General features: G+C 62.2%; 2 protein-coding genes across 9 annotated transcripts in view; one reads left to right on the top strand and one right to left on the bottom strand.

The window, feature by feature from the left end:
• Window positions 1–3,971: 3,971 nt before the first annotated feature.
• PVALEF (parvalbumin like EF-hand containing) lies at window positions 3,972–22,475 on the bottom strand. Of its 4 annotated transcripts, none has more exons than XM_057536750.1 (5): window positions 22,427–22,475; window positions 6,036–6,148; window positions 5,703–5,838; window positions 5,242–5,333; window positions 3,972–4,140 (listed from the first exon to the last, which is right to left on the bottom strand). In XM_057536750.1, the coding sequence occupies exons 2-5, from the start codon at window positions 6,139–6,141 to the stop codon at window positions 4,097–4,099; spliced, it is 378 nt and encodes a 125-aa protein (XP_057392733.1). In that variant the 5' UTR covers window positions 6,142–6,148; window positions 22,427–22,475; the 3' UTR covers window positions 3,972–4,096. The 4 variants fall into 4 exon arrangements, with proteins under 4 accessions (XP_057392733.1, XP_028023205.1, XP_028023204.1 ...); XM_028167404.2 differs by lacking the exon at window positions 22,427–22,475 and adding an exon at window positions 8,781–8,887; XM_028167403.2 differs by lacking the exon at window positions 22,427–22,475 and adding an exon at window positions 6,969–7,279.
• AATK (apoptosis associated tyrosine kinase) overlaps window positions 16,011–25,508 on the top strand; it is a 39,299-nt gene continuing 29,801 nt past the window's right edge. For 2 of the 5 annotated variants that reach the window (XM_007185841.2, XM_057536744.1), the window contains exon 1: window positions 16,011–16,190. In XM_007185841.2, coding sequence (XP_007185903.2) covers window positions 16,136–16,190 — 55 coding nt within the window. In that variant the 5' untranslated portion in view covers window positions 16,011–16,135. Of the gene's footprint in view, window positions 16,191–16,434; window positions 16,482–21,256; window positions 21,402–24,728; window positions 24,800–25,508 lie in introns of those variants that run through there. The other 3 variants (XM_057536749.1, XM_057536746.1, XM_057536748.1) reach the window with 3 other exon arrangements.

The raw sequence follows: 25,508 nt of genomic DNA on the forward strand, positions 1-25,508 counted from the left end.
AGAGGTGGACGCCCCGTGGGCCTGAGGCAGCTCACAGGAGCGCTGACCTGCAGGCCCTCCCGGCAACCCCATCCCCTGCTTTGGGGTATCGGGGGCTCAGTTTCCTCATCTGCACAGGACGGCTTCTTCCTTCCTTCATGCCAGAGCTGATCGCTCGCAGAACCCCAGGCCAGAGCTGGATACAGCAGTGAGACGAGCAGGGCCGCTCTGGGCCTGACCCCTCCTAGGTGGAGTGCCTGGCCTGGTCCCTGGGCAGAGCACATGTGTGCCATCCATGTTCCCTCCCTTATGGGGCTGTCTCATCACCATGAGATGACCGGGCAGAGAGCAGGCCTTGCAGCCCCTCCAGCTCCAACTGGGGCTCCCAGTCCTGGGGCTCGAGGTGAGCAGGGGGTTTGCTTAGTCACCCACAGCGCTCCTGGCCCCCGCCTGTCTCCCCTTGGGACAGCTTTGCTCCTGGAGCCCTTCCCACTGGGCCTGGAGCCCCTCCTAGCTCCCCACCCACTTCAGCCAACCAGCTGTCTCTGCCTGCTGTTCTAAGAGCCAGGCTGGCCATTTGAGGCATTCCTCCTGAGTCCCAGAAAAGAGGTGGGGAGGGGCTGGGCCCCAGGGGGCAAGGTCTTGGAGTGAGCTTTGCCAGGGGAGGGGCGGTGGGTCACCAGCTCAGCAGGCTGCGGGCTTCAGATGCTGGGCCTGCTCGACCCTCCCTGAGCTGCGCAGAGGCAGAGGGAGCTAGCTGCTCACTGTCTCCGGGCCAGAGGCTCTGGGGGCAGGGCAGGGACCAAATGGGGGAGAAGCGGCCTGTTCTGGCATGCCTTTGGATGCCCTGATCCCCCCCCAAAATGTAGTTTTATCTGAAGCTGTTGTTGGGAGTTTCTAAACTATGGTATTTTTGCAAGTAAGGTTTTCAGCAGATGGGAAGACAGGTACTTGGGGTGACTTTCAGGGAGAGATGGTGGCACAGCCAGAGAAGCAGAGAAATGGATGGTGGTGACTTTCCAATCAGGGAGATGGTGCCTGACTCCCCAGCTCCTGATTTACAGCTTTCCATTCATCTGTTCATTTGTTTGTTCATCCACCCACCCATCCATCCATCCATCCATTGATCCATCCATTCATTCATCTGTTCACAAGGACAGGTTGGGTGCCTTTCTGTACCAGTCTCTGCATCCCTTATACTCCTTCACTTCTGCTGTTATCTGAGCTCTTTGCTTTCATTTTATTCAAGTTTTTGTTGTCACAGATAATTTGCTCCTGACATTAACTGGTTTGGAGCTTTGTGTCATCCTGGGTTTCTGTCCTGCCCATGACCTGCCCATGGGCCTTGTGATGGCATCTCACACGTCCCAGCTGGTGAAAACGTGTCCCTGAGAGGCTACAATGCTGGGGGTGGTGTGGGAGGCCTGCCCCGCTGGACTGTTCCACCTGCACAGGTGTGCCCCAAAGAAGGGGGACTGAGACGCCATTCCTGTTCCCTGGGGTAGGGATAGTGGGCTGGGTGGCACCGTACGCAGGGGTGAGGGTATCTGTTAGGCCCCAGCCTCCCAAGAAAGGTCTCCTTGGCCTTCTAGCTCCTCTGGTTAATTCATTGTGTTTTTTTAAGTCTTCTGTATCCTTGCTGATTTCTTTCCTACTTGCTCTATCAGTTCCCAAGAGAAGAATGCTAAAATCTCCACCTGTGGTTGTGCATCGTCTCTTTTTCATTTTAGTTGGCCCATTTTTGCTTTATGCTCTGAGGCTATGTTAGTAGGTGCATACAAATTTAGAGCTGTGTGTCTTCCTGGTGAGTTGACCCTTTATCTTTACAAACTGTCCCTCTTTGTCTAGCAGAGCTTCTTGCCTTAAAGTGTCCTCTATCTGATAGTAGCAGCCACACCAGCTTTCTCTTTTTCTCTACCAGCCACAGACAATATGCAGACGAATGGGCATGGTCAGGTGTGGTCTGCATTGTGCTGAATTTGGACCCTGGTCCAGAGGGATTACTTTTGCCCTGGTGGCAGTTAGGACAGGGACTGGGCTGGCTGAGGCTGGGCTCCAGTCTCTGTGAGGACTGGCCTGATACTCCTGTCCTCACTTCTCACTCCTAGCCCCATAGGAACCACAAGCAAAGACCCTACTCCCTGGCAGGTACTGAACACCCGGGAGACTGCCGGACGCCCTCCTCAGCCGCTCGGCCTCTCCACCGCTGTTAACCAGTTGCAAACCCTGGCAGGGACCCTGTGCCAACGTCAGGCTCACTTCTTGGGTTTTCCTCTCCGGGATCTCAGAACCCATGTCCTTGATGGTTTGCTTGCTCATAATAGACAATAAATAAGCAACTCATATGGTATATTAGGGGATGCGAGTGCTATGGAGAGAATAGATTAAGGAGAATGCAGAATGCTGGGCAAGGTAGAGTGGAATGTGAAACAGGGCGGAAGGGTTGACCTCTTTGGGATGTAACATTTGAGGAAAACAGAGAAGGAGATGAGGGAGTTAGTCAGACAGATGTCTAGGGAAGAGCATAGCAGGCCCAGGAGCATGCAAAGGCCCTGGGGCAGGGCAGGGTGGTTCCTGGCTGGGGAGCAGTGGGGTGGCCAGTGTGGCTGCAGTGAGGGTGGGAGGGTCTAAAGTCAGGGAGCATGTGGGCATCCCAAGGACTTGGCTCTTCTGCGTGAGAGGGGAGCCTCTGGAAAGTTCCGAGTGAAGCCATGGGTCTGACTTGTATTTTAAAAGGACCTCTCTTGAGAACCCACTGTTGGAAGGTAGAGGCAGGGAGGCCAGTTTGGGGGCCAAGGTGGTCATCTGGGCAAGAGCTGGTGGTGGCCCAGATGGTGGGAGAATGGCGCTCTGGATGTTTGAGGGCAGAGCTAGTGGGATTACCTTGCAGGTGGGTGTGAAAGGGAGGGGAGCTGAGGATGATGTGTGAGCTTGGCTCCTGCAATAGCCCAGCCTGGGGGCTCCTGAGAGCGGTGCCTTCACCCTGGGGTGATCCAGCCACCTTTGGCCCCTCCATCCTAGAGAGTCTGGAGTCCCGTGGCAGCTGGAGGAGGGAACCCATCACACCCACGTGGATGCAGGGGGCTCGGATGGGGGCCTAGTGCTCTCCCAGCTACCAGTCCCCAGGATGGAGCGGGGAGCACATCCACACCCTCTGCATGGTGACCACAGAGCTCCCGGCCTGAGCAGCAGAGGAACGACGCAGCTAACAGATGGGAAGACCGAGGGTGGGGCTGTGGGAGGAAGACGGGAGCTCAGCCTTGGGCACGTTAAGCTTGAGACGCCTCCATCACACGAAACAGGGTGTCAGGCAGCCAGAATGGGCACAGGAGTCTGGAGTACAGGAGAGAGGTGCTTAAAGCACAAGAAGGGAGCCCACCGGGTGGGCGAGTATGGCTGGCGCAGAGGCTGGGGCAGGCGGGTGGGGTGGGGGAGGACTACTGCAGGAGGATGAGCTTGGGGAGAAGGGGAGGAGGCCTCAAAGAGAGGGAGGGGGTCTCAAAGACCGGAAGGAGGAGGCGAAGAGATATCGGCAGAGATCTGAGCCCTGGACACGTCCAGCCCGGAGTGCAGGGTGCACAGGGCTGGTGCCAGGACCCCCCAGAGGCACCCTGGGGCTGAAGCTGTCCCTGCGCTGTGGACTCCAGGCGGCCTAGGACCCAGCCTGGTGAGCAGCCTGCGCAGAGCCCAGTGGGGGCCGGGGCTGGGTGTGTGTGTGTGTGGGGGGGGTCTGGGCCCAGAGAGCACCACGCTGGGAGGGCAGATCCAGGAGGGGCCGGGGCTGGAGGGGGGACTGCCCTCCGAGGGTGCCCCCAGTGAGGCAGGAACAGGAAGGGGCAGAGTAGGCTGGACACACACACCACCCGGCCTTCCATTTTCCCTCCTGCACCCCCCATGCCACCCTGCCCTCCCCGTCACCCAGAGACCCAGGACCCTGCCCCCACCCCAGCTGACGCTGCACACCCCCAACAAACACATGGGCTGCGGTTCATTTAATGCTGTTTTTCTTCAATTTTCCTGGCTCAAGCTGCGTCCACTCCCATGGCCTCCACAGGGCACTCGCGAATCCCACGGTGCCCCTTGGGGGATGCTCAGCCAGCCGGGGCTGGGCGTGGTGCTACTTCTTTGCAATTTTCTCCTTTTTGATCAATTCAGAAAATTCTAGAACAGGAGACAGATTTCTAGTAAATAACCCCCTGGCTTGTGCCCCACCAAGCCCTGCAGGCCCAGCGGGAAGCCTCCTTTATGATGGGGGACCTCGCGGTCCAGGGAGGCCCTGTATCCTGCCCTCCTGAGTCCTGGGTGGGGAGCAGGAAGGACCGGAACTTGGCTGCCCGAGTGCCCCACACCATTGTCGTGTGCCCTGTGCCCGGCCAGCTTGGTGGTGGTGAGCTCACCCACCCTGGGTCTTACGATGAACCCTCAGCAGTTCCCCTCAGAGTCTCTGAGCAAGTGCTCCTGTGATCATCCTGCCTTCAGTGGGGAAACTGAGGCACAGAGAGGCTGGGGGGCTGCATCCTAAACAGACCCCTTGGCCCGGCTGCCCCTCTTTTAAGTCTTGCGACCACCGCACAAGTCAAGGTTTGCTGGTATTTGCGGGCAGCAAGTGGAGGCCTGGAGGGTGAGGACAGGTCCCCATCTGGGGCTCTGAGCCTGTGCTTGCTTGTTCCCAGGGCCATCATCCAGGCTTGGGGTCAGCATCTGGGTGGGTGGGCGGCAGGATGATGCAGACCCCAGGGCAGCCATGGGAGCCTCAGGGAAGGCCTGCAGCCCCACAAATGCCTTTCCTCCTGGGCAACCCCCTCCCGCCTGCTCAACTCACACGCAGCCGTTGGCCCACCTGACCTCCTTCCTCCTGCGTCCACCTCTGCAGCTCCTCAGGCCCTAGTCTCTGCCTCAAACCTTCCTCCCCATCTCGGAAACCCCCCATCTAATCTGCCCCCTCGACCTTCCCCAAAGCCGGCTTGGGCCACCTCTCCCCTGCTCAGAAACCTGCAGCAGCTCCCCTGGGCCCGGTGAGATGCCCAAGCCCCCTCAGCATCCCGGAGACTCAGCTTCCCCCTCTGTGAACAGGGACGATGGTACCACCACAGGTGGCTGTAAGCTTTGGGGGATGTGGTCCACGCCTGGCAGTGGGGAGCCTGGTCAGCCCTGCACAGAGACAGGCTCTGGACGTGGAGCAAACTGAGTGCGAGTGACGGGGAGTGGGGGGCAGGAAAGTCCTGAGAGGTATCCCTGCCCCTCTCATCTCTGCTGCCCCACCTTCGAAGTCAATCCTCCCGTCCCCATCCGTGTCGGCTGCTTGGATCACGGCCTCAGCCTCCTCGTCCGTCAGTGGGGTGGTGGGCCCGCTGCTGGGGAAGATGCGCAGGATGTACTTGGGGCCAGGGGTGGGCTTGGGTCAGAGCTGAGGGGGCATTTGGCCTGTGCCCAATGGTATACAAGGTGCCTGCTCCCCACTTTACAGCTGGGGAAACTGAGGCCCAGCTGGAGAGGGGTCTCTGGTCCTGGGCCCAGTGCTGTGCCCCTGGACCCTGTTTCTAGCCTGGCCCATCTCCCACAAGGCCTGCTGGAGCCCAGGGGGGGTACCAGGTCTTCTGGGGTGAGCGTGGTAGCTGTAGGTCGGGGAGGGGGCCCAGAGCTCAGTACCCCCTCATCCCCAGCCACCACCAGGGAGGGGGCCCAGGGCCCAGGACATCCCGTCCCCGGCCATTGGCTGTTACTTGATCTCATTCCACTCGATGAAGCCACTCTTGTCCTTGTCCAGGGTCTGGAAGGTCTTGCGGATGACACTCTCCTGCTGCCCCGAGGCCTGGAACTTCTGCATGTACTCGAAGAACTTGATGTAGTTGAAGGAGCCTGGGGATGACCGGGCGTGTCACCAGGGCCATCCCCCTCGGGGCTGGACTGCCCTGGCCAGCAGGGCCTGGGCCCAGAGGGGGGATTCCTCCCCTGGGGTGGGGGCTGCCGGGTCCTGTGCCCTCTCCCAGCCAGGTTGGGGGGGGCTCCTGCGTCCACAGTGGGGCTGGCCCAGGGCGGGCAGGGGCGGGCTGTACCATGGTGCCTCATGTCAGTGGGCAGCAAGTCTATGTCCTTGTCCGACAGGGATGTGCCCATGGCCATGGCCATCTTCTTCATCTGGGAGGAGAAGTCCTCGTCCATCCTGGCCCTGCAGGGAACAGGGAGCCGGCTCGGCAGGTGTGCTGGGCGGGAAAGGGTGCTCTGCCTGGACCCTGCCTGGCGCCAGCTCCTGGCCCTAGAGTGGGGACCCCAGGCACCCAGACCCCAGACAGGCCTCGGGCTGCAGAGGGTGGCTGGAAGGGTCAGCTTTCCCAGCACCCTGGGGCCCCGGCCTTGCAGAGGCCCTCGTGCCCAGGCCCTGAGGAGGATGCGTCTGAGCCCTGCCTCTTGGTAGCTGGCCACCCTGAGGTGTAACTCCACTTCACAGAAGAAGAGACTGAGGCTTTGAGACGATAAGTGATACACACGAGGTCCTTCACTATGCTCGGAAGAGGTGGAGGTGGCGCTGTCTGACCCCTCAACGCTGCTGGGTAATTTCCTCTGTCCTTCCAGGCTCACCTCAAAGCCGCCCCCTCTGGGAAGCCTTCCTGGTTACCTGAAGCACCACCTCCTCCTGCCAGGACTCAGGGCCCAGGGCCTTGGTCACTCTCTCCCGGACCCTAGACCGGCGGGCCTTGGTCATCCTGGCTGGACACTAGCCGCCGGCTGGGAGGCGTGCTGCGCGCAGGCCAGTCTCGAGCTGGCCCTGGACTGAGCAAGGCCCAGACCCACTCCAGCAGGATGGCCCCACCCCCTTCCCAGGCGCTCAGGAGGGCGGCCCGCTGTGCATCTGCCCTGAGGAGGTGCCCACGGCAGTGTCCCCACTTCTTGGAGGTTCAGGCAGGAGCCACTGAGGCAGGCCGGGATTCCAGCTGGGCAGGTGGGGTCTGGGCACAGGGACCGGGCTGTCCTGTGCCCCCACACAGTACCTTGTGACCTGCGGAGCTCTCGGGTTGCTCTCCCCAGGGCGGGTTGGGTTCTGGGGCTCGTGGCAGAGCAGCTATTTCAGAGGCTCGTTGGCCCTCTCTGAAGTTCATGGGGTGGTAGAGCCTTCTGGAACCTACTCCCGCCGCCAGGAGAGGCAGCTCAGTGACCTGCTGGGCATAAGCCAGCCAGGCAGTGGCCGGAGGCGTCTCCTTTCTCCCAGTAGAGAAGCCACGGGTCAAAGGTTGCAACTCAAGCTGCAGCGGGGGGCAGGGAGGGCTGGATCCAGCCCAGGGCTGCGTCCTGCTTCCTGACCCTGGGCGTGCCCCCCAGCTGCTCTGGGCCTCAGGCTCCTCATCTGTGAAATGGAGAGACCCCTGCCCTGCCCCTTCGCAGGGTCATGCAAGGAGCCATGAGGGAAGGAGATGGTGGGGAAAGGGTGTCGGATCCTGTGGTGGCTGTCACCCATAATGGCCAGTCCCTACAGCCAGTCCAGGAGGTGGGGCGGGGGTGGTCAGCTGGGATCAAGGGCAGGCCCAGGCCTTGGAGGCCCAGGACAGACCTCACTACCCTGCATCCCACAGTGAGACCGTGATTCCCCTCTCTACCCTGGAATCATGGGGTCCATTCTGGAGGGAAGGGATTCCCTGGCTGCCACTCGGGGCCTTGCCCAGGGCCAATGTCACCCCCTTTATGGAGGAGGGACAGGGCCAAATTCCAGGCCAGGTCTGGCCAAGCCTTGGGTTGACATCCTGACTGCAGAGCGCTGTGGGCGCCCTGCGCTGGGCTGTTTGCCACCCTGCTCCCACCCCGCTGCTCTCCGGGGCATCCCCCCACCCCCACCCCCACCCCCCATGAAGGCAGGGGAGCCTGAGATCAGCGCTGGAGACAGCAGGGGAGGCAGGGCCTGGGCCTCAGGCTGTGGTTGGTGTACTTATAGCACCTGATCCAGGGCCTGGGATGGAGTCTCACCTGGCACGCCTAGTCAGGGCAGGAAGCGGGGAGGGGGGGTGGGGAGGGGGCTACACGGCACTGCACGGAGCCGGCTCTGCAGCCCCCTGCGCAGCCTCCTGGGGTGCTCCCAGCGCCTGGAAGGCCTTCGTCCCTCTCCTCCCGCCTCACTGCCTTCCATAGCCAAAGCTGGTCATAGCTTTAAGGCCTGGCTCCGCCCCCCCACAGACACCCACATATGCCCAGTATTGCTGCGTTCTCTATGCCCCCTCCAAGGCTGGCAGGGCCCTCCCCTGTCCCCAGACCACTCGGGACCGCCCATGTGGCCCTCCTGGGGGCTGTGGTCTGCATCTAGCACCAGAGAGTGAATCACCAAGTTCAGATGCTCAGTGAGAAAAAGGCCTCATGGGCTGGAGTGAGGTGGGAAGGGGTGATGGAGGCCTTGGGGCCCCACTGGGACAGGGGCTGGGCACGTGGGCCCAGAGCTGGCTCAGCATGCCTGCCAGAGTTGGTGGGTCTGGGGGCCTTGGAGCCTCTGTTCTGCCAGGCCCTTCCCCCACTCAGCACCGGGAGCCCTGTGAGGGGGTCTCAGCCACCCCCTACTGACCCCAGCTTGCAGCCATGCTCTCAGAGGCCCGCCTAGGCACATGTGTGCACACGTGCCCACCCCTGCAGACCCAGTTACCTTGGGGCTGCCCCTTTCCTTCCTCCTCTTTTTCTTCCTCTCCTGGACCTCCCTGGGGTTCCCCCAGCACCCAGGGCCTCCCCTTGTCCAGCGGAAGACGAGGCCCAAGTTCCTACCGTGCAGCTCGGGCAGCTCCGGCCCGGCTGGGTGCCCACACCACCCCTCCCTGGGCAGGGCTCACCTTCGCCCGGCTTCCTTCGAGGGCTCTGGGAAGGCAGGTCAGGCTGTGGGTGCTGAGAGGCTGCGGGGGCTCCAGCTTTTATACCTGAAGCCGCTCGGCCTGTTTACATCTTGGGGCTGCGGCTGTCCCCCTGCCTCTCCCGGGTACTCCAGCCTGGTACTGGCCGCCCCCAGGGGTCGCTGGCACTTGGCACGTCCACACCGGGCTGGGCAGACTGACCATTAGCAGCACCTGGCCTCCCCGAGCCTGGGGTGGGGGTAGGGAGAGTGACGACATTGCTGAGTGAGTAGGCTTGCTATCTGTCGCAAGAGGTCCCACCCTGCCTGCTGGCCTCGTGGGGGTGAGAGGGGGTGGTGGTCCAGGAGATGGCCCAGGGGGTGCAGGCCGCCAGCGTGTCCGAGACGGCAGCAGAAGACTGGACGACTGGGCCTCCTCTGATGAGAAGCCAGGCTGGGCAGCTGTCCTTTGTCCCTGGGTCACTGTGGGGGGCTGGGAGCCATGCCAGGGCTGGCTGTCAAGGCGAGGGGAGGAGAGGGAGGTCTCCGTCAGGCAGGATGGCTCCTGCAGGCACAGGGAGCAGGGCTGTGTGACCCCGGGCGGGGCTGGCCTCTCTCCCTGGGAAGGGCCCTCACAGGGCAGTCACCAGGGTGAGGACGGGGGACCAGAGAGGGACACATTGCCGTGAGCCCCTCCTGGCCGTGGCCCACCTGGAGGGGAACGGCTCACGGTCCATTCGCTTCCTCGGCCTCAGTGTTTTACAGAGTGGTGCCCCTGAGGTGCAGACGTCTGTGCAGCCTCTTTCCAACCCTCCATCACCAGCTGTCCTCTGCGGGGGTTTCTGCCCCCGTCATTTTACATGGCGCTCCTATAGCTCTGAGATCTGCTTTCTCTGCACAAAAGTTTATCATGTGTCGCCGCACTCTGCCATGACCTAAGACAGCTCCGTGTTAGGCCAGCAGGCTGAGGATGTTCTAGTAAGTTCCTTGACTGACCACCTGCTGCTGGACCCGGAGCAGGTCCCAGTGCTTTTCTTTCTTTCTTTCTGGCCATGCCACGCGGTATGTGAAATCTTAGTTCCCCGACCAGGGATTGAACCCGCGCCCCCTGCAGTGGGAGTGCAGGGTTTTAACCACTGGACCACCAGGGAAGTCCCAGGTCCCAGTGCTTTTGTCATCAGAGACACTGGGGGAGACCAGAGTGGGAGGACCAGGACGAATGATGGAAGTTTCCATGGTCCTGCCACGTTCCTTTCCAAAAGGGTTACCCTAAAGATTTCCAGCCAAGGCTGGGTGCCCCGCACCTCCTGCACACCCACACCTACACTGCAGTCTGGTCCCCAGCAGGCAGCAGGGACGTCTCTTAACATGTCTGTACGTAGAGTTGAATGTTATCCGCGTGAAAGGAGCAAGGCACCGACACTCTACAACACGGATGAGCCCTGACAGCCCCACAATGAGTGAAAAAAGCCAGTCACAAAAGGCCACATAGTCTGTGATGCCATTGGTTATAAAATGTCCAGGAGAGGCAAATCCATAGAGACAGAAAGCAGACTGGTGTTTGCCGGGGGGCTGGGGGAATGGGGAGTTACTGTTAACGGGTACGGGGTCATGAGAATGTTCTGGAACTAGATAGAGGTGGTGACTGCACAATATCGTGAATGCACTAAACGCTACGGAGTTGTTCGTATTAAAATGGCTTATGTTATCTGAGCACCCTCTCCGCCAGCACCTTCCAGAAGGCCCTATCTGTGCCCACCCCTGCCCAGGCCATGAAGCGAGGTCTGGGGAGCGGGTGGGCGGGCTCCTGGACCAGCACCTGCCCGGAGCTGACAGATGGCCAGTCCCCTGGGCAGCCCCTCCCGTTTCATTTCAGTTCAGAGTTGGGCCGCCCCTCCTCTCCTGAAGCCCTGGCCCTAGCTTACCAGCCCCCCTCTGGGCTGAGCTGGCCTGGAGGGGCCACGGGGACCAGCTCACAGCTCTGGGGATACCGTTGTCCCCTGTGCCCAGGCACGGCAGGCACTGTCCCCTTGGGACGCCCTGGTCTCTCGGGCCCTCGTGGGGCTGGCACTGCCCCCCACCCCGGCCTGCCTGGAACAACTTCGCGGGAGGGGTCTGGTGGGCTCTCCGCCCTCCTGCTGCAGACTGGAAACCCCTGCAGAGACCCGCAGCCCAGCCCTGCCCCATGACGTGAGTACTAGACACCTAAGAGGAATTAGCTCTTCTTTTCCAGGGAGCCGTTTTTATATAAGGACAAAGCTCTTTCAAGCCACAGCCTCCTCAGAGCATGGCGTCTCCCCCTGGCTGGCTCGGAACGCCAGGCAGCACCTTCCCGTTCCTGGGGAGGCCGGGTACCCTTGGCAGATGCACCTGCTCTGAGGTCTCTTTGGCAAATGCTGGAACCCCTCTCACCCCCACTTCGCAGAGCACAGCTGCGGTGGGTGGGCTTGTGGGGGAGAGGTTCGCCTGAGTTTGGGGCCTATCTGCGGGCACGTTTGGGAGGGGGACAGCATTTACCCTTGGCACCCCTCCCGTGCACACAGAAGTGGGGGTGGGGAAGTGTGATTACAACAAGGGACATCTGTTTCCCTGCCCCCATCCCAGGCCAGGACCACATCCCCGTGCAGCAGAAAGGGGTGGGCCGGGGGAGCCCACTGGGGGGTGAGGTCCTGGCAGGCAGGGGTGTCCCTGCGGCCCTGCACTTTGGTGCCCAGCATGTGGGTTTGTGGGCTGAATCCGGGGCAGCCTTTCATGCAGAAATGCTGATGCGGGTTATTACGGGAAGAACTCAAGAGGTGCTGGCCATCCCCATGGCCCTGCCCCTGTGTCCTTTACCACAAAAGATATGTCCATGTCCTAATCCCAGTACCTTGAATGGGAGCTTGTTTGGAAATAGGGTCTTTGCCAATGTGACCCTTAAGACGAGGTCACACTAGATTAGGATGGGCCCTAATCCAGTGACTGGTTCCTTATAAGAAGAGAGACACAGAGAAGAGGGAAAGGCCATGTGGCGACGGAGGGACAGAGGCAGAGGTTGCAATGATATGGCCATGGGCCAAGGAACACCTGGGGCCACCGGGAGCTGGAAGAGGCAGGGAGGGTCCTCCCTTAGACCTTTGGAGGGAGCCCGGTCCTGCTGACACCTCAGTTTTAGATTTCCAGCCTCCAGACTGTGAGAGAATCTATTTCTGTCGTTTGAATCCCCCAGTTTGTGGTCATTTGTTATGGCCTCCCCAGGACACTCAACAGCCCCTTCCCAGGGACCCTCTCATGTCCCCCTGCTTCCGGCCCTCTCTCCTACCGCTGTCTGCCCGACCCCCGGCCCACCCCCGCCTCTGACCCCCTTCCTGAGCCTCGGGTGAGGACCCAGGTAGGATGTAGGGCTGGGCCCTGGAGGTTCCTGGAGGGACACAAAGGCAGCTGCGTCCACCAGGCTGACCAGGTGCCTACCAGGGCTGTGAACTTAAGGGGCACCAGGCCGACAGATGAGCAGTCCAGAGCTGCTCTGGCCTCAGGCTCCAGATGGCTCAACACTTTCTGCTGCTGCCTTGATTCAAAATTGCGGTATGTTGCTCATGATGGATTTTTCTCATTAATTTTGATTCTTTAAGATATTGCATTAAAATATTAGTTACCTTGATGACCAAGTTTGTTTTTGACAGTTTTATTGAGATATAATTCATATGCTGTGAGGTTGACCATTTTAGAGTGTACACGTCAGTGTTTTTAAGTATATTCACAGGGTTGTGCAACCATCACCTCTATAAAATTCCAGAACATTTTCCTCACCCCCAAAAGAGGCCCCGTACCCCCATTTTCCCCTTCTCTTGACCTCTGACAACCATCAATCTACTTTCTGCCTCTATGGATTCAAATAACCTAGGTCTTTCCCATAAGTGGAATCCTATGGTGTTTGTCCTTTTGCTTTTTTCACTGAGCACATTTCCAAGGTTCACGCATGCTGTAGTGCGTGTCAGCGCTTCGTTCCTTTTTACTGATCGTAATATTCCCCTATATGGATCCACCACATTTTATGTATCCATTCATCTGTCGATGGATGTCATTACTGAGTTTTTGGTGCCCTGTGGTGCCTCCCTCACCTCACCTGAGCCCTGGTCTTGCCCCCATGCTGCTCCTGACCTGGGAGGCCTCTCCCCTCTGTCCCAGGGCCTCGGGCCCTCTTGGAAATCCTCTAGGCCCAGACTCCCTGGGGGGTCGGCTCCTTCTAGGGAAGGTGCTCTCCCCCTACTACCCCTGGCTTGTCCTTGACCCCATATTGTCTTTCCTGAGGCTCCTGCCCGAGGCTTCAGTCACCACGGGCCCAGGGTGCTCTCACGTCCGTGGAAGAGAAGCAGAGACGAGTCATCCCCACCAGCCTGGCCTCTGAAGGTGGAGGCGCGCCTGAGGCAGTGGTCGCTCCACGTGGGGCACCCCAGCCCCCACCGATGGCCCATGACCCGGCTATGTAGGGCTCTGGGGCATCTTGCCACCTCCAGGTGGCGGGGGTGGGGGGGCATATCTGCAGGGATCTTGTGCCATTCCGGGATTGGCAGAAGCCAGTTCTGTGGGAGTCCTGGGGCAGGCTGGCCACTGGTCACCCCCGATTGGCAGGTCTACCCCTGTGAGCCCTCACCCCTGCACGCCCTGACCCCAGCACTGGACAAGCCAGGTTCATGGTGTGGGAGCTTTGCCCCTGGGGCTCAGGTTTCTACCTTCTCTGTCTTTTCTCAGAGGGGGGGGGGGGCGGGGGTGTGTGTGTGTGTGTGTGTGTGTGTGTGTGTGTGTGTTGGGGACGGGTCCTTGGGTCCTGAGGTCGAGGAGAGAGCCCCATGCACCGAGCCTCTCAGCTCCACCCTTCGCAGGGCCCAGCACTCTGTTCTGTCTGTTTGGCCTTGTCATGCCAGCTGAGGGTTGGGTTCATGGCTGGCCTGGAGGTCTTGGACTCAGGGGACCCTGAGTCCAAGACAGCAGTTCTGTCCCAACCCCAGGAAGAGTACAGATAAGCCCTTCCCCTAAATTCCAGTGCCAGTCTTCCTGCCCCCCACTGTGGTGGCCAGTGAGTGCTGGTGGCTGGCCACACACGGGAATCGCTGGCCAGAGGAACAGATCAATGGTGGAGGGACTCAGGGCACCTCTGGTTCAACAGTCACCATGCCAGGGGAGCAGCAGGGCTCCTGGTTCCAGTGAATCTCAGAGGACCCCAGTGCATGGGGGGAAGGTGTCACTCGGGTCAAATGGAGTGACAGTGCTGGACCTGCAGCCCTGGGTGGACTTCCCCTGCCCCACTTAGACCCTGGAGGATATCTGCAACCCTAACGCCCCCGAGATCTGGCCTTCTGTATGCCAGTGTGTGCACATGCGTGTGTGTTCACTGGTCAACCCATGTCACAGAGGTCTTCACAGAGGGTCTTCTGATGCTGGTCACTGAGGCTGGCCATGGTGGCACAGAGAATCTGGACAGGGACAACTTAGGGCCACTGGTCATTTCCCTGCTTGTCCCCAGGGAGTCCCCCGGTTGCGTCGAGGTCCAGGTGTCTGGGGCATCTTCCTGGCGGGCAGAGGCAGGGCCCTTGGTATGGGGGTGGGCAGTGTTGGGCTTTCCTCCTAGGTGGGGAGGGGAGACCCCCCACTGTGGATCCAGGCCCCTCACACTGTGCACTCCTGGATCACAGCCCTCAGCCATCCTTGCGCCTGTGGCTGCTGCCCCTCCAGGCCCCTGGGATCTGAGCCCCTCCCGCAGGCCAGGCCCTCTGCTGGCCATTCCCCTGTGGCTCCTTCCCCATCAACAAGGCCTTTGGGGCAAAGCTGTTTAGAGTAGTGGCCACAACATCAGGGCCAGTAAGAAGGTTCTGGATGCCCCATGCTCCTCCACAGACCTGAGGTTGTTGGGGCCACCCATGGCAGGGGACCCCGAAGGTCTGAGAGGAAAGGAGGCCCCTTCCTTTGCCCATGGGGGAACTGTCTACACAATGGGCCATCTTAGGTTAAGAAGGATGTGTCCTGGCATCCTCTCCTGAGGGCTGGCCCTCACCATCCTTTCTCTGTCCCTGCCCACCCCTGTTCCATTGATCCTTGCCCTCCCCCAAAGCCTTAGGAGCCCCTCCTGCCCCCACAAACCCCCTGCCTTCCAGCTGGGTCAGCCAAGGAGCTTTGCCCATCTGGATGGACGTAGAGTGAGTGACCCAAGTTACATAAAACTCAAATCCCGGCTACATAGTAACTCTCTCTCCGCTCCCAGGGGGTGGGGAGGGGACGGTTCCCAGCCCCCTGCGAGCTCAGCCCGCCTGCCCTCCTGAAGCCGCCTCATCCATGCAAGATGGCGCGGCAGGGCGCGCAGCCGGCAGGGAGGGGACGGTCCCTCGGTGCCCAGCGCCGCCGCGCCCGCCCTAAACGCCCGGCGCTGTTCTCTCCAGGGCGGGGGCGGCCGCTCCTTCTCCACGGTTGTCGCAGCGTGGCACAGGCGCGGGCGGTGTGGGCAAAAATAGCCCCCCCCACCCCGCCGGCGCGGGCGCCGCCCAGAACGCGCGGGGCCGGACCAAAGCTGCCTCCGAAGCCGGCGTGTGCAGGCCGCGTGCGGGGCCCCGACCCCCGCGTGCCGGGGCCCGCGCCTCCGGGCCACCCAGCGCGCGCTTTCGTATTGCTCCTGCGTGCCACCGTGCCCACCCCCGCGCGCGCCGCCGCGCCCCCGCCTTCCCGCTCCTCCCCCCACGCCTCTGCCCACCCCCGCGCCTCCAGGTGCCCCCTCCCCGAGTCTCCGTCCCGCCCCCTCCCCCCCGCACTTTTCGCCTCCGAGCACCCCTCCCCCACTCTCCGTGCCCCCGAGCCTTCGGGTCTCCCATCCTACGTCTCTGAGCTCCCACCCGGCCTCAGTATCCCCCTCCCCGCCCCCCTTCCCCCCCGCACCTTCCGCCTCCCAGCGCCCCCCATTCTCCGTGCCACCCCCGCGTCTCCGGATCTCCCATCCTGCGTCTCTGTGTCCCCTCGTGCCTTCGTGCCCCCCACGTCTCCGTACCCCCCCAGCCTTCGGGTACCCCCACCGCGCGTCTCCGTGCACCCCCAGCCGTGTAGAGAGCCCCCCCTCCGCGCGCGCTCCCGCCGGTGTTTTCGGACTGCACCAGCCCGGGAGCCCCGCGGCGCCGCGGCCGGCCGGGGGAGGCGCCTCGTCTGTCGCCGCCGCACCGGCACCCGCACCCGCACCCCGCCGGCCCCGCGGCTGCGGCTGTGGGCGCTGGGCGGGCGCGGCGGCCAAGGCGCGCTCGCACCTGCGGCGGCCGCTCGGGTGATGGCGCGGCGCGGGCCGCGGGCGTCTTGAGCGCAGCGCCCGCCGGGGGATGCCAAGACGCGCTGCTGGCCCTGGCCATGTCGTCGTCCTTCTTCAACCCCAGCTTCGCCTTCAGCTCGCACTTCGACCCCGGTGAGTCCCCTGGCCGCGCCCCTTGCCAGCCCTCTGCCCGCTGCGGCTGCCCCTAACCTGCCCGACTGCGGACATGATGCTTCCAGAGCCCCCGGTTTCCTATTTTGCATGGAAGTTAACCCTTTCCCCACTCTGAGTGGAGCCGCAGAAGGAACAGCTTTCCGCGCTGGACCCCCTGGAAGCCCGGAGGTGGGCAGGCCTTGGGGCTGGCACCTGCACGGCTGAGGCCTCCAACAGCGGGCGTGGGCAGTGGGGGCACTGCCCCTGTCTCTGTGGAAGCTTCTGTCTCAGGTAACTGGGGCAGGAGGGCCCGTGTTGGCCCCAGGTGTCCGGGGGAGGAGGTGGCCAGGACTAAGGGCCCCCGGGAGGTGTGGGAATGTCGCCCCCCCCAGGCCCAGGTGACCATGGCCCCTTGTGGATCTACGGTCTTAGCAATAGGAGGCTTCTCCCCAGGCTGGGATCTGGTTCTGGGGAGCCGTGCCAGGCCACCCAGTCGCCTGCATGGGGAGGTGGGAGCAGTGGTCAACCCACAGGACAGAGCCCACTGAGCAGAGGCTCAGAAGAGATGGGCCTCAGTGGATGCCCAGGCCCTCCGGGCAGGGAGAGGCCCAGGTGGCGCTGTCAAGCTGGCTGCAGGGGGCGTGGGGCCAGGCTGGCGGCCCTGGCAGCCTGTTTACCCATGGCTGCCTGACCTCCTGGCAGCTGTGGGCGGCCGGGGTGGGCAGAGGGGCCAGGGGCAGCTGGAGGCCTGCATCTGTCACCAGGAGGTGGTAGGCTTTCTTCCCTCTGTCTTCACTGGCCTCACCACCCCCCTCCTTGGCCCGAGTGGGAGATAAACCCCTGCCCTGGAGCCTTGGCCGCAGGGCCCAGAGTCCCACCCACATGTCACTGGGGCTCTGGCACAGGCTAATCCAGCCAAAACAAAGCCGGGTGAGCACGTGATGGGCTCTCCTGGGTCTCCCTCCCTGGAGTAGGGCCCAGTTCGTGCACTGATGCACAGGGTCCCCTGGGTACGGCCCCATCTGAAGGCATTTGCTCTTGGGGGAGGGGACCTGATAGCAGGTTCCTCTGCTGGGCTTAGGGTGTGGGTGTCACTGGCTCAGAATTGATTTCCCAAGGCGACTCCCGGAGCTTGGAGAATGTGGAGTCACCAGTGGATGGCCCAGAATCTGGCAGCGACAGCCCTGGCTGGGCTCTGAGGGCGGGGGCTGCAGGTGGCCCTGCTGAGCAGTCCCAGGCCCAGACAACCTTTAGGGACAGGTGTCCCGCTGGCTCCGAGCCGGTGCTCCATGCAGTGTGGCTGCTGGGGAGTGAGGGTCCAGCCTTGGAACCGTTGGCAACGTGGCGGGGTGTGTGCCAGGACTGACCCAGGGATGGCGATGCCCTCCCCCACGCCCTGCCTCTTGCACTCTTTGTGGGGCCCAGACTTGCCCTGTGTGGGTTCAGTACCCTCCCCCCACCACACACACACCCCGTGTGTCCCAGCACGAGACCCTTCCCCCATCTTAGAAAGACAACTGAGCTTGGCTCCTCTTGCAAGTGTTCCTGTAAACAGCTGTGATCAATGTAATTATAATGTGTCAGTTTAAGGACTTAACCAGGGAAAAAAGTTGTCAGGAGGCAAGGGGAGATCTTCTGTTTGCAGGTGGAGTGAAGGGGAGAACTGTGCCCCACTGTGGAAGGGGCCGCCCTGGATGGTAGAGATGGGTTGCTGGCTGGGGTGCAGGGCTCTGTGCTGGCCCCCACGTGGGCATTAGGGAGGGGGGGTGCGGTCCGATGCCCTCCTGCTAAATGCCCAGTGTTCAGAGCCCAGCTCACACCCCCTGGAGTCCCCCTGCCCACCCTTGCCTTCCAGAGTCTCAGTTTTCTCACCTGTAAAATGGGATGGCTGTGCCTACCCCAAGCTCAGTTAGGGGTTAAGCGCCTGGTGAAAACTTGACTCTCAATGAACAGAGACTGCTCTTATGGAGGGGGCATGGTGTATGGAGACAAGGCCACAGTGGCATGTGGCTTTCCTGTCCCCAAAGTGGGGAGAGACGGTTCTTTTTGAAGTTGGCTCCTGTCTAAGGGGGGACCCTGCTTGGGGTCCACCAAACTCGGAGGGCAGGGGACAGTCGTGTTTGTGGCTGTCTCGGAGTTTGTTTCTGTGGTCCCTCAACACTCAGGGATGGACAGAGGGGCCTGGCCCGGGCAGAGGGTCCTCACAATGTCACCAGGCCAGGTCTGCTGCCTACTGCCAGCTCTGCGTCCGTCATGATCCTGTGGCAGTTCTCCACAGAGGTGGTGACAATGGTGCGGTTATGTAGAGAGTGACAGGGGCTGAGTTTGAGGCTCAGGCTGTAGGCACATGCTTGAGTGAGGCCTGGGGGCTGGGGGACCTCATTTAAACTCACCTCCTGCTTGGGCCACCACCACCTATCAGATAAGGGCAGGGCAGGCTGCTGGAGGGGGCCAGGCCCAGGATGTTCTCCTGGGGCGATGGGCCGGTGCAGGCGGGCATCCGGCAGGGCTGCCTCCTCTGGGGTCCAGCTCTTCCTTAGGATGTGGGTGACCCTGGGGGATTTCTGGGCAGCCACAGCCCTGTGACCTCAGCACTGTGTGGCCTTGGACCAGTCACTCAACCTCTCTGAGACTCAGCCCCACATAGGTGAAACCTCGCTCTGGGGAGACCAGGTGGTGGGGTATGGAAGCCAAGAGCTGAGGGGTGATGAGGGTGCCACGTGGGAGTCGGGAGCACCTGGGTCTGGCTGGTGGGGGGTGGGGGTGGCTTCGAAGGGGCGGGGCGGGGGGTTGCCTCTCCCGCTGGAAAGCTGTGAGGCAGGGAGCTGCCCTTGTTTCTTACCCTCTCCGGCCCTGGGTGGAGTGGGTGCAGCCCAGGCCCTCAGCAGGTGCCTGCCAGGTGCAGGCCTCAGTCAGAGCTCTGCAGTCCTGAGCCTGGGGGCCTGGAGCTTCTTAGGACCCCAAACCCCTCCCTGATCCCATGGCCCTCTCTGTGCCTCTGTTTCTTAATCTATAGGTGGGCATTACTGTGGTGTCCCCTCCTGAGGGCCACATGTGGGTGACTGGAGCGCTGGGTGAGGGTCAGTCCCCAGGGAGCACCACTCAAGGCTGACCCTGGGGCAGGGGTCACCGTGGACCATTTGGCGGGACCTGGAGTTTGGGGAAGCTCATGGAAGACAAGGCAGCCCCCAGCCTCTCGGTCACGTGCTGCTGCCTGCCCACGTCCTCGTCCTGCGCCTGGCCCCACTGGGAGCCGGCTCACCGGCGTTAATGTGTGCGAGGTGCCAGCTCAGGGCTGGGCATGCCCGGGCCTTAGGGTGAAGGTGTCGCTGGGGGACAGGGCACAGGGAGGGCATTCCAGCCGGGCGTGGTCTGCCCTGCATGGGGACAGGTGCGCTTGGGGACTTGAGGGCTGAGAGGCCCCCAGGAATGGGCTTTTGCCACCCTGGGGGTCCCTCTCTCTGGCTGACGCACCCGTGCTGGCAGTGGTTCTTGAACTTGGTGGCCCACCACTCGCTGCCTGCTGCCCACGGGGCCTAGCTGAAGGCAGATGCTGCCTGACACAACCCGCCCCCCGTCCCCTCCACCAGGCCCTCCCCAGATCGACTCAGGCTGGGGGGGGAGCGGCATCAAGGGCCTGCGTGTTAGTCCCTCCCTGCACCCGAGAAAGGCTGGCCCCAGGGTGGGAGCTGTGGCTCTTGGGCTCTTGGGCTCTTGGGGTATGGGCCAGCTCAGGGCAGGAGGGAGGCCACAGTCATCCCCTGGGCAATTTCTTTGCATTCTAGCACATTCTCCAGGAAGCCAGCCTATGCTCTTCTCACAAAGGGGCTGCTTCTCCCTCACGCTGGGTAGCTTTACATGCGCCGGTACCCGGACTCACGCACACACTCACACACGTGAACACACACGAATGCACACATGCTCACATATGCCTTCACCTGTGTGTGAGCTTGGGCTGGGCTGTGGGTGCTGTGGTCTCCTGCGGGGGGTGGTCAAGGTCATGGCTGAGCGGAGCCAGATCCCCCACCCAACCTTTGGCCCTCAGCCTCACCCCTGCTCTCATTTCAGTTGATGGGCTGAGTCACCGGGTCCCGGTGGCCTGAGGCTTGAGGAGCCTGGAGTCGGCCCTCTCGGTGGTTGACCCTGAAGGACTGCCCCACTGTCAACCGGCCACCTGCAGTCACTGCCCTTGAGCACGTCCACCCATTCTCCGTCCTCCCTGTTCTCCAACTTCCCCAGGTCAAGGGCTCATGGGTGGAATAGCATCCCCCCAAATTCATGTCCGCCTGGAGCCTCAGGATGGGACCTTGTTTGTAAACAGGGCATTTGGAGCTGTAATAAGTTAAGATGAAGCCATCCTGGATTTAGGTGGCCTAATTCTATGGCTGGGGTCCTTACAAGAGAGCAGGGGGAGATTCAGGAGAGAGGAGGACGTCCCATGCCACATGACAGTGGAGGCAAAGCTGGGCTGATGCAGCCACGAGCCAAGGAAGGCCTGGGGCCTCCAAAAGCTGGGAGAGGCGGGAAGCGTTGTGCCCCGGGACCTCTGGAGGGAGTGTGGCCCTCGTGCAGGACGTCTGGCCTCTAGAACATCAGACACTCCATGTGCGTTAAGGCCCCAGTTTGTGGCACGTTGCGATAGCAGCCCCAGGACACTCCTGCAGGGCGGCTCTGAGCCCCACGGGGCCCCATCTGGGGCCGAGCCTGCCTCTGCCTTCATGCCAGCCTCCATCTCCTCTGTGTAAACTGGGACAGCCCTACCCACCTGGACATGCCTTTGGAGAAAAGCAAGGTAACGTGTGCAGGCGCCTCAGAACACGTGAGTTCACTGGACCGCAGTGATAGGAAGGCAGCTGTGGCCCAGGCCAGTAGCCCTCATCTGGGCACCTTGGGGCCTCGCTCTCGGCCTCCAGCTGCCTCTTGCAGAGGAGCCAGCACCAGCAGGACAGGCGGCCCGTGGCCTCCCCTCCCCCGGCAGAGGAAGCCGGCAGAGGAAATGAGGGCAGCGGACGCCGGGCCAGAGCCAGCTCCCAGGCAGCCTGTCTGGCCTGTTGCAGCAGGCAGCGTCCACGCCGGGTCCCTGCCTTCCTCTGCCAGGGTCAGCCTGGGGGGCAGGGGCCAGGGTGCCCTGGGGTCAGGGAAGGTCTGCTGAGGGTGACTCTGGAGTTAGACCAGCAGTTGGAGCTGCGCGGGAGCGGCCGCCAGAGCTAGGTATGTGGGGGTTTCTGGGAGGGTGTGGGCTCTCCCACTGCCAGCCCTGGGGCCGGGCATGAGCGGACAGGGGCTCGTACTCACGAGGTCCCCAGCCCCTGCTCTGGCTCTGCCAGAGGAAGTGGCAGGACAGGAATGGGCAGGGCCAGGGCAGTGGGTGGTTCTGGGCAGCCTGGGGGTCACTCGCCACAGAGGGGTGTGTGAGGTGAGGCAGCAGGATGCGGGCCGGCATCTGGAGGCTGGGGCGGGTCCCCGGTCGCCTCTCACGGTGGGATGTGGCAGGCGGTCACTTGTAGAGGGATGTGTGGGTGACTGTATGATGGGCTGGTTCCTGTCTGCGTGGAGCTGCCTGTAATCCCGGGCAGGTGGTTCGGCTCCACTTGCTGTGAGGCCCACCTGGCTGTCCGGGCACCCCCCTGGGAAGAAGGAATCCCACTTTCGGGGGACGCCGCCCGCACAGGGTGCTCATAGGAACGGGTCTGGCGGGTCGCGGGTCGCGCTCGGCCTCACGCCCGAGGTCACTCCTTGTTGACAGCAAAACGGCAGGTTCTCTGCCCAGCCGTCCACAGACACTGCCTTCTGCCCAGCTCCAGGCATCCTAACGCCGTCTCTTCCCTCTCTTTCTGACAGCTTTATCGAGATATGATTCACGTACCGTGTGATTCATCCATTTCAAGTGTATACTTCAGCGCTTTTTAGTGTATGTACAGAAGTGTACAGCCATCACCACAATTTCAGAACACTTTTGTCCCCCTCGTGAAAGCCGCACACCCACCGGCAGCCCCTCGTGTGCTTCCTGTCTCTGGAGATCGCCTGTCTGGACATTTCCTACCTGCAGGCGTGCAGCTCAGGGTCGTCTGTGTCTCTCTCCGTGGGCCCTCCGTTTTCTATCACGGGAACGTAGGGAATGGGCCTGGGTCTGGGGGCAACTTTCGTGGATGCTGAGGGCTGGGCCACCACACAGAGGCCCCTGCCCAGCACTCAGCACTGAGGCCCTGCTCCTGCAGTGCCACAGCGTGACTCACCTTTTCCGCTGCCTGACGCCTTGGGTGCCTTTCTGGGGGCTTGTTGGCCGTTTGAAGTCGTCTTCTGGGATTCCCCGTGTGAGCCAGGCCTGCCCGGCTGTGGGTGGTATTTATATGTTCTGGAACTGAGCCCTTGGTCAGAGGTGTGCGTCAGGGCTGGTGCTTTCGCATCTTAGCCGTCTCACTGGTCTGCGGCCGGGTATGCAGGCACCGCTGGGGCGAGTCTTTCCCGACCCCATGCTCAGTGGCGTCAGGTTGGTGGCTTGAGGCGGGCTGTGGTGGGAGAATTTGCGCCCCAGGAGCCTGCAAAGCCTCCACATCAGAAACCTCCTTCGTCTCTTTTTTCCAGAGAGCTGGTTGTTAAGCATTACCAGCAAACCAGGGGTGTAGGCCAGTTTGTTAATCCCAGGAAGCCGCCTGGAATCCTTTTGGCATGAGGCAGGCATCCTCAAGAGGCAGTTTCTGGCCCCTGGGGATGAATGACCCAGAGGGATGGTCGTGCTCCCTCTTGGGGCCACTCAGCCCCGGAGGGAGCCCCTGGGTGGGACCTGCTCAGGGAGGGCGGGGCCAGGGCTTGGACAGTCCTGACCCTGGCTGAGGCCGCACCTGACCTGAGCCCTGCCCCTGCTGCCGTGCTTCCCCGGCTCGCCTCACCCCACTCTCTGCCCGCACTGGGTTCCAGACAGAAACTTGGAGGCCAGGGTGGCAGGAAGTTTTGGATTTGGGCTGCACTCCCGCCCCTCAGCAGCTGGTGCTGGAGTGGGAGCCAGTGCATCGGATTTTGCCTTATTTTTCCTTCTTGTGATGGGCGGCCCTGCAAGTCCTGTCTGAAACTGACTGGCTGCAGCGCTTCCTGGGTCTAGCCGTGCAGCTGTAGGTTTCCTCCTGGGTGGGTCTGAGCCTGGCTGCCTCCGGCCTCTGCACAGCTGCTCCCCCGATGCTCCCCCGCCCATGCTTGTGAGATGGACTCATTCATCCAGCTCAGTACCCTCGGGGCGACCCCGTGCCCAGCAGGTGTCAGGGCAGGGTCCTCAGATGAACAGGATGGGCAGGTCCCGTCCTCCAGAGGGGGTCATCCTCAAGTCCCTGCAGGGAGTGGGGGCCGAGGGATGTGCAAGTCGTGGAGGGACTGGCGGACGGAGGCTGGGGGCCAAGTGGGAGGCCGTTAGTGCAGGGGAGACGGTGTCAGTGGGAGCGGCCCCGGGAACGGAGAGCGGGGACTGTAGTGCCCGTGTTTCCCTGTTCTCTCCCAGACACCCCCCACCCAACCACCCCTGCTGTGTCCCTTGGGCTGCTCAGTCACCAGGGATTGGGGGGCCAGGGCTGAGGACATCCTGGGTGCCCACCCTGCCCCAGGACTAGCCTTGGGGGTGGGTCCTGGGGCTCCTGGGAAAGAGTCAAGGGGCTTCTGTTGGTGGTGACCAGGCCAGCCTTGTCACATGCCAGCAGAAGGGATGTCACTCATTGGTGCTGAGCTCGTGGCACTTGCTTCTGTTGCTGCTCCGCACGGCGACTGTGTTTATGTCCAGTGCTGGTCCTGGCCCGAGGGGGACCGGGCTGGGTGTCCAAACCCACACTGCCAGCATGTGCTTCTGGAAGCGCATATGAGAGCATGTCTCCTGGTGTGAGAGGTGTGAGTGCGTGCACGTGGGTGGGTGTGATGTGTGTGCTGGGAGCGTGTGAGTGTGAGCATGTGTGCAGTGGTCTGAGTGCGGGTGAGGATGTGGGGGGAGTGTGTGGGAGGGAGTGGGTGAGCACACGTGTAAACATATGAGTGCACCTGTGTGAGGACGTGGGGACGTGTATGTGAGTGTGTCCCCTCTCTGGTTCTCAGTGGGGAGGCCCAGGCCCCTGGCTCTCCCCTGCCCCGGGCGGTGAGAGCCCTCGGGTTCCCCTCTTAGGCTCTGCGTGATGGTGTAGTTCCTGACCCCCTGTGGACGGCAGGAGGGGGGCTGTCACCCCCCTCCGACCACGCTGACCATCCAGCCACCCACCAAGGGTCTGCGGTCCGGGGTCGGGGAAAGAACCCTCCTGTGTAGGCGGCTGCTGTGACCCATGTGTCCATGGGGGCCTTGGTGGGGGGGCCTCCCAGCTGCTTGTTTGTGTCTGTGGACTTTGCCGGGTCTAGGTCCATCACTTCAGGTTGATACTTAAGCCGGCAGAATGGCTGCGGCCACTTAGCCGCCGGACACTTGAGCTTCCCTCCCCCGGAGGCAGCGCCCTCCACCTTCCAGCCCTCCCCTCAGTCCTTGGGGTGCGAGACTGTCCAGGATGCCTGCTTGCCCGCCCCTTTCCCCCGGTGCTGTCCTCGGCCCCATGCGGCCCCAACGCCGTCTGTACTCCACCCCGCAGGTGGCATCCACACCTGTCTCTGTACGTTAGGACATCCAGACTGCGGGCGAAGAGGTTTGGAAGGTTCTGGGGTGGGGGCGGTGGGGCGCAGCCTCCCCACCCAGGCGCGTCTCGGGCCCCTCTCACCTGCCGGGGTGGAGCCTGGGCGGCTGCGGAGGTGGGGTGGCTGCACCCCCGCCTGGAGCTGCGTTCCGAGGTGGTCAGGGTGAGCCTGGTGGGGGTGGGGGGCTGGGACTGAGAGCCGTCCGTGACTGCCCCCGACCCGCTGCCACCTCTTGGGAGGGGGGCATCCTGCAGCTGCGGCCTTCATCCTGGGAGGCCCACGGGGAGGCGGGTGTGCCGGGGCCCAAGCGCCCCGTGCATCCGAGCAATCAGGGCTCTGATTTCAGTCGCCAGCGTCCTTTCCTTTCTCTACTTGACCTCAGAGATTTGGGGGAGGAGTGAGGACATGGATGGGGTGGGCCTGGGTCCTGCCTGGGAGGCACCACACAAGTCCAGTGACCTGCTTCCCTTCCTCCGCCGAGAGGTTTCTGTTTCTCTCGGGGGGAACTTCCATGTCTGGGCCTTTGGGCAAACATTTGCCAAGAAACTCTGCCCCCACGGACCCCCAGCTCTGGGTCTGCCTTCTGGATGGTTCATGGGGTATGGATGCCCTTCCTACTTGCCCTCTGTCCTGGGAAGCCCCAGACTCTTGCCACTTGCCTCATCTGGAGGCTGGGAGGTGGGAGTA

Source organism: Balaenoptera acutorostrata, chromosome 20, assembly GCF_949987535.1.
Source record: "Balaenoptera acutorostrata chromosome 20, mBalAcu1.1, whole genome shotgun sequence".
NCBI lineage: Eukaryota > Metazoa > Chordata > Mammalia > Artiodactyla > Balaenopteridae > Balaenoptera > Balaenoptera acutorostrata.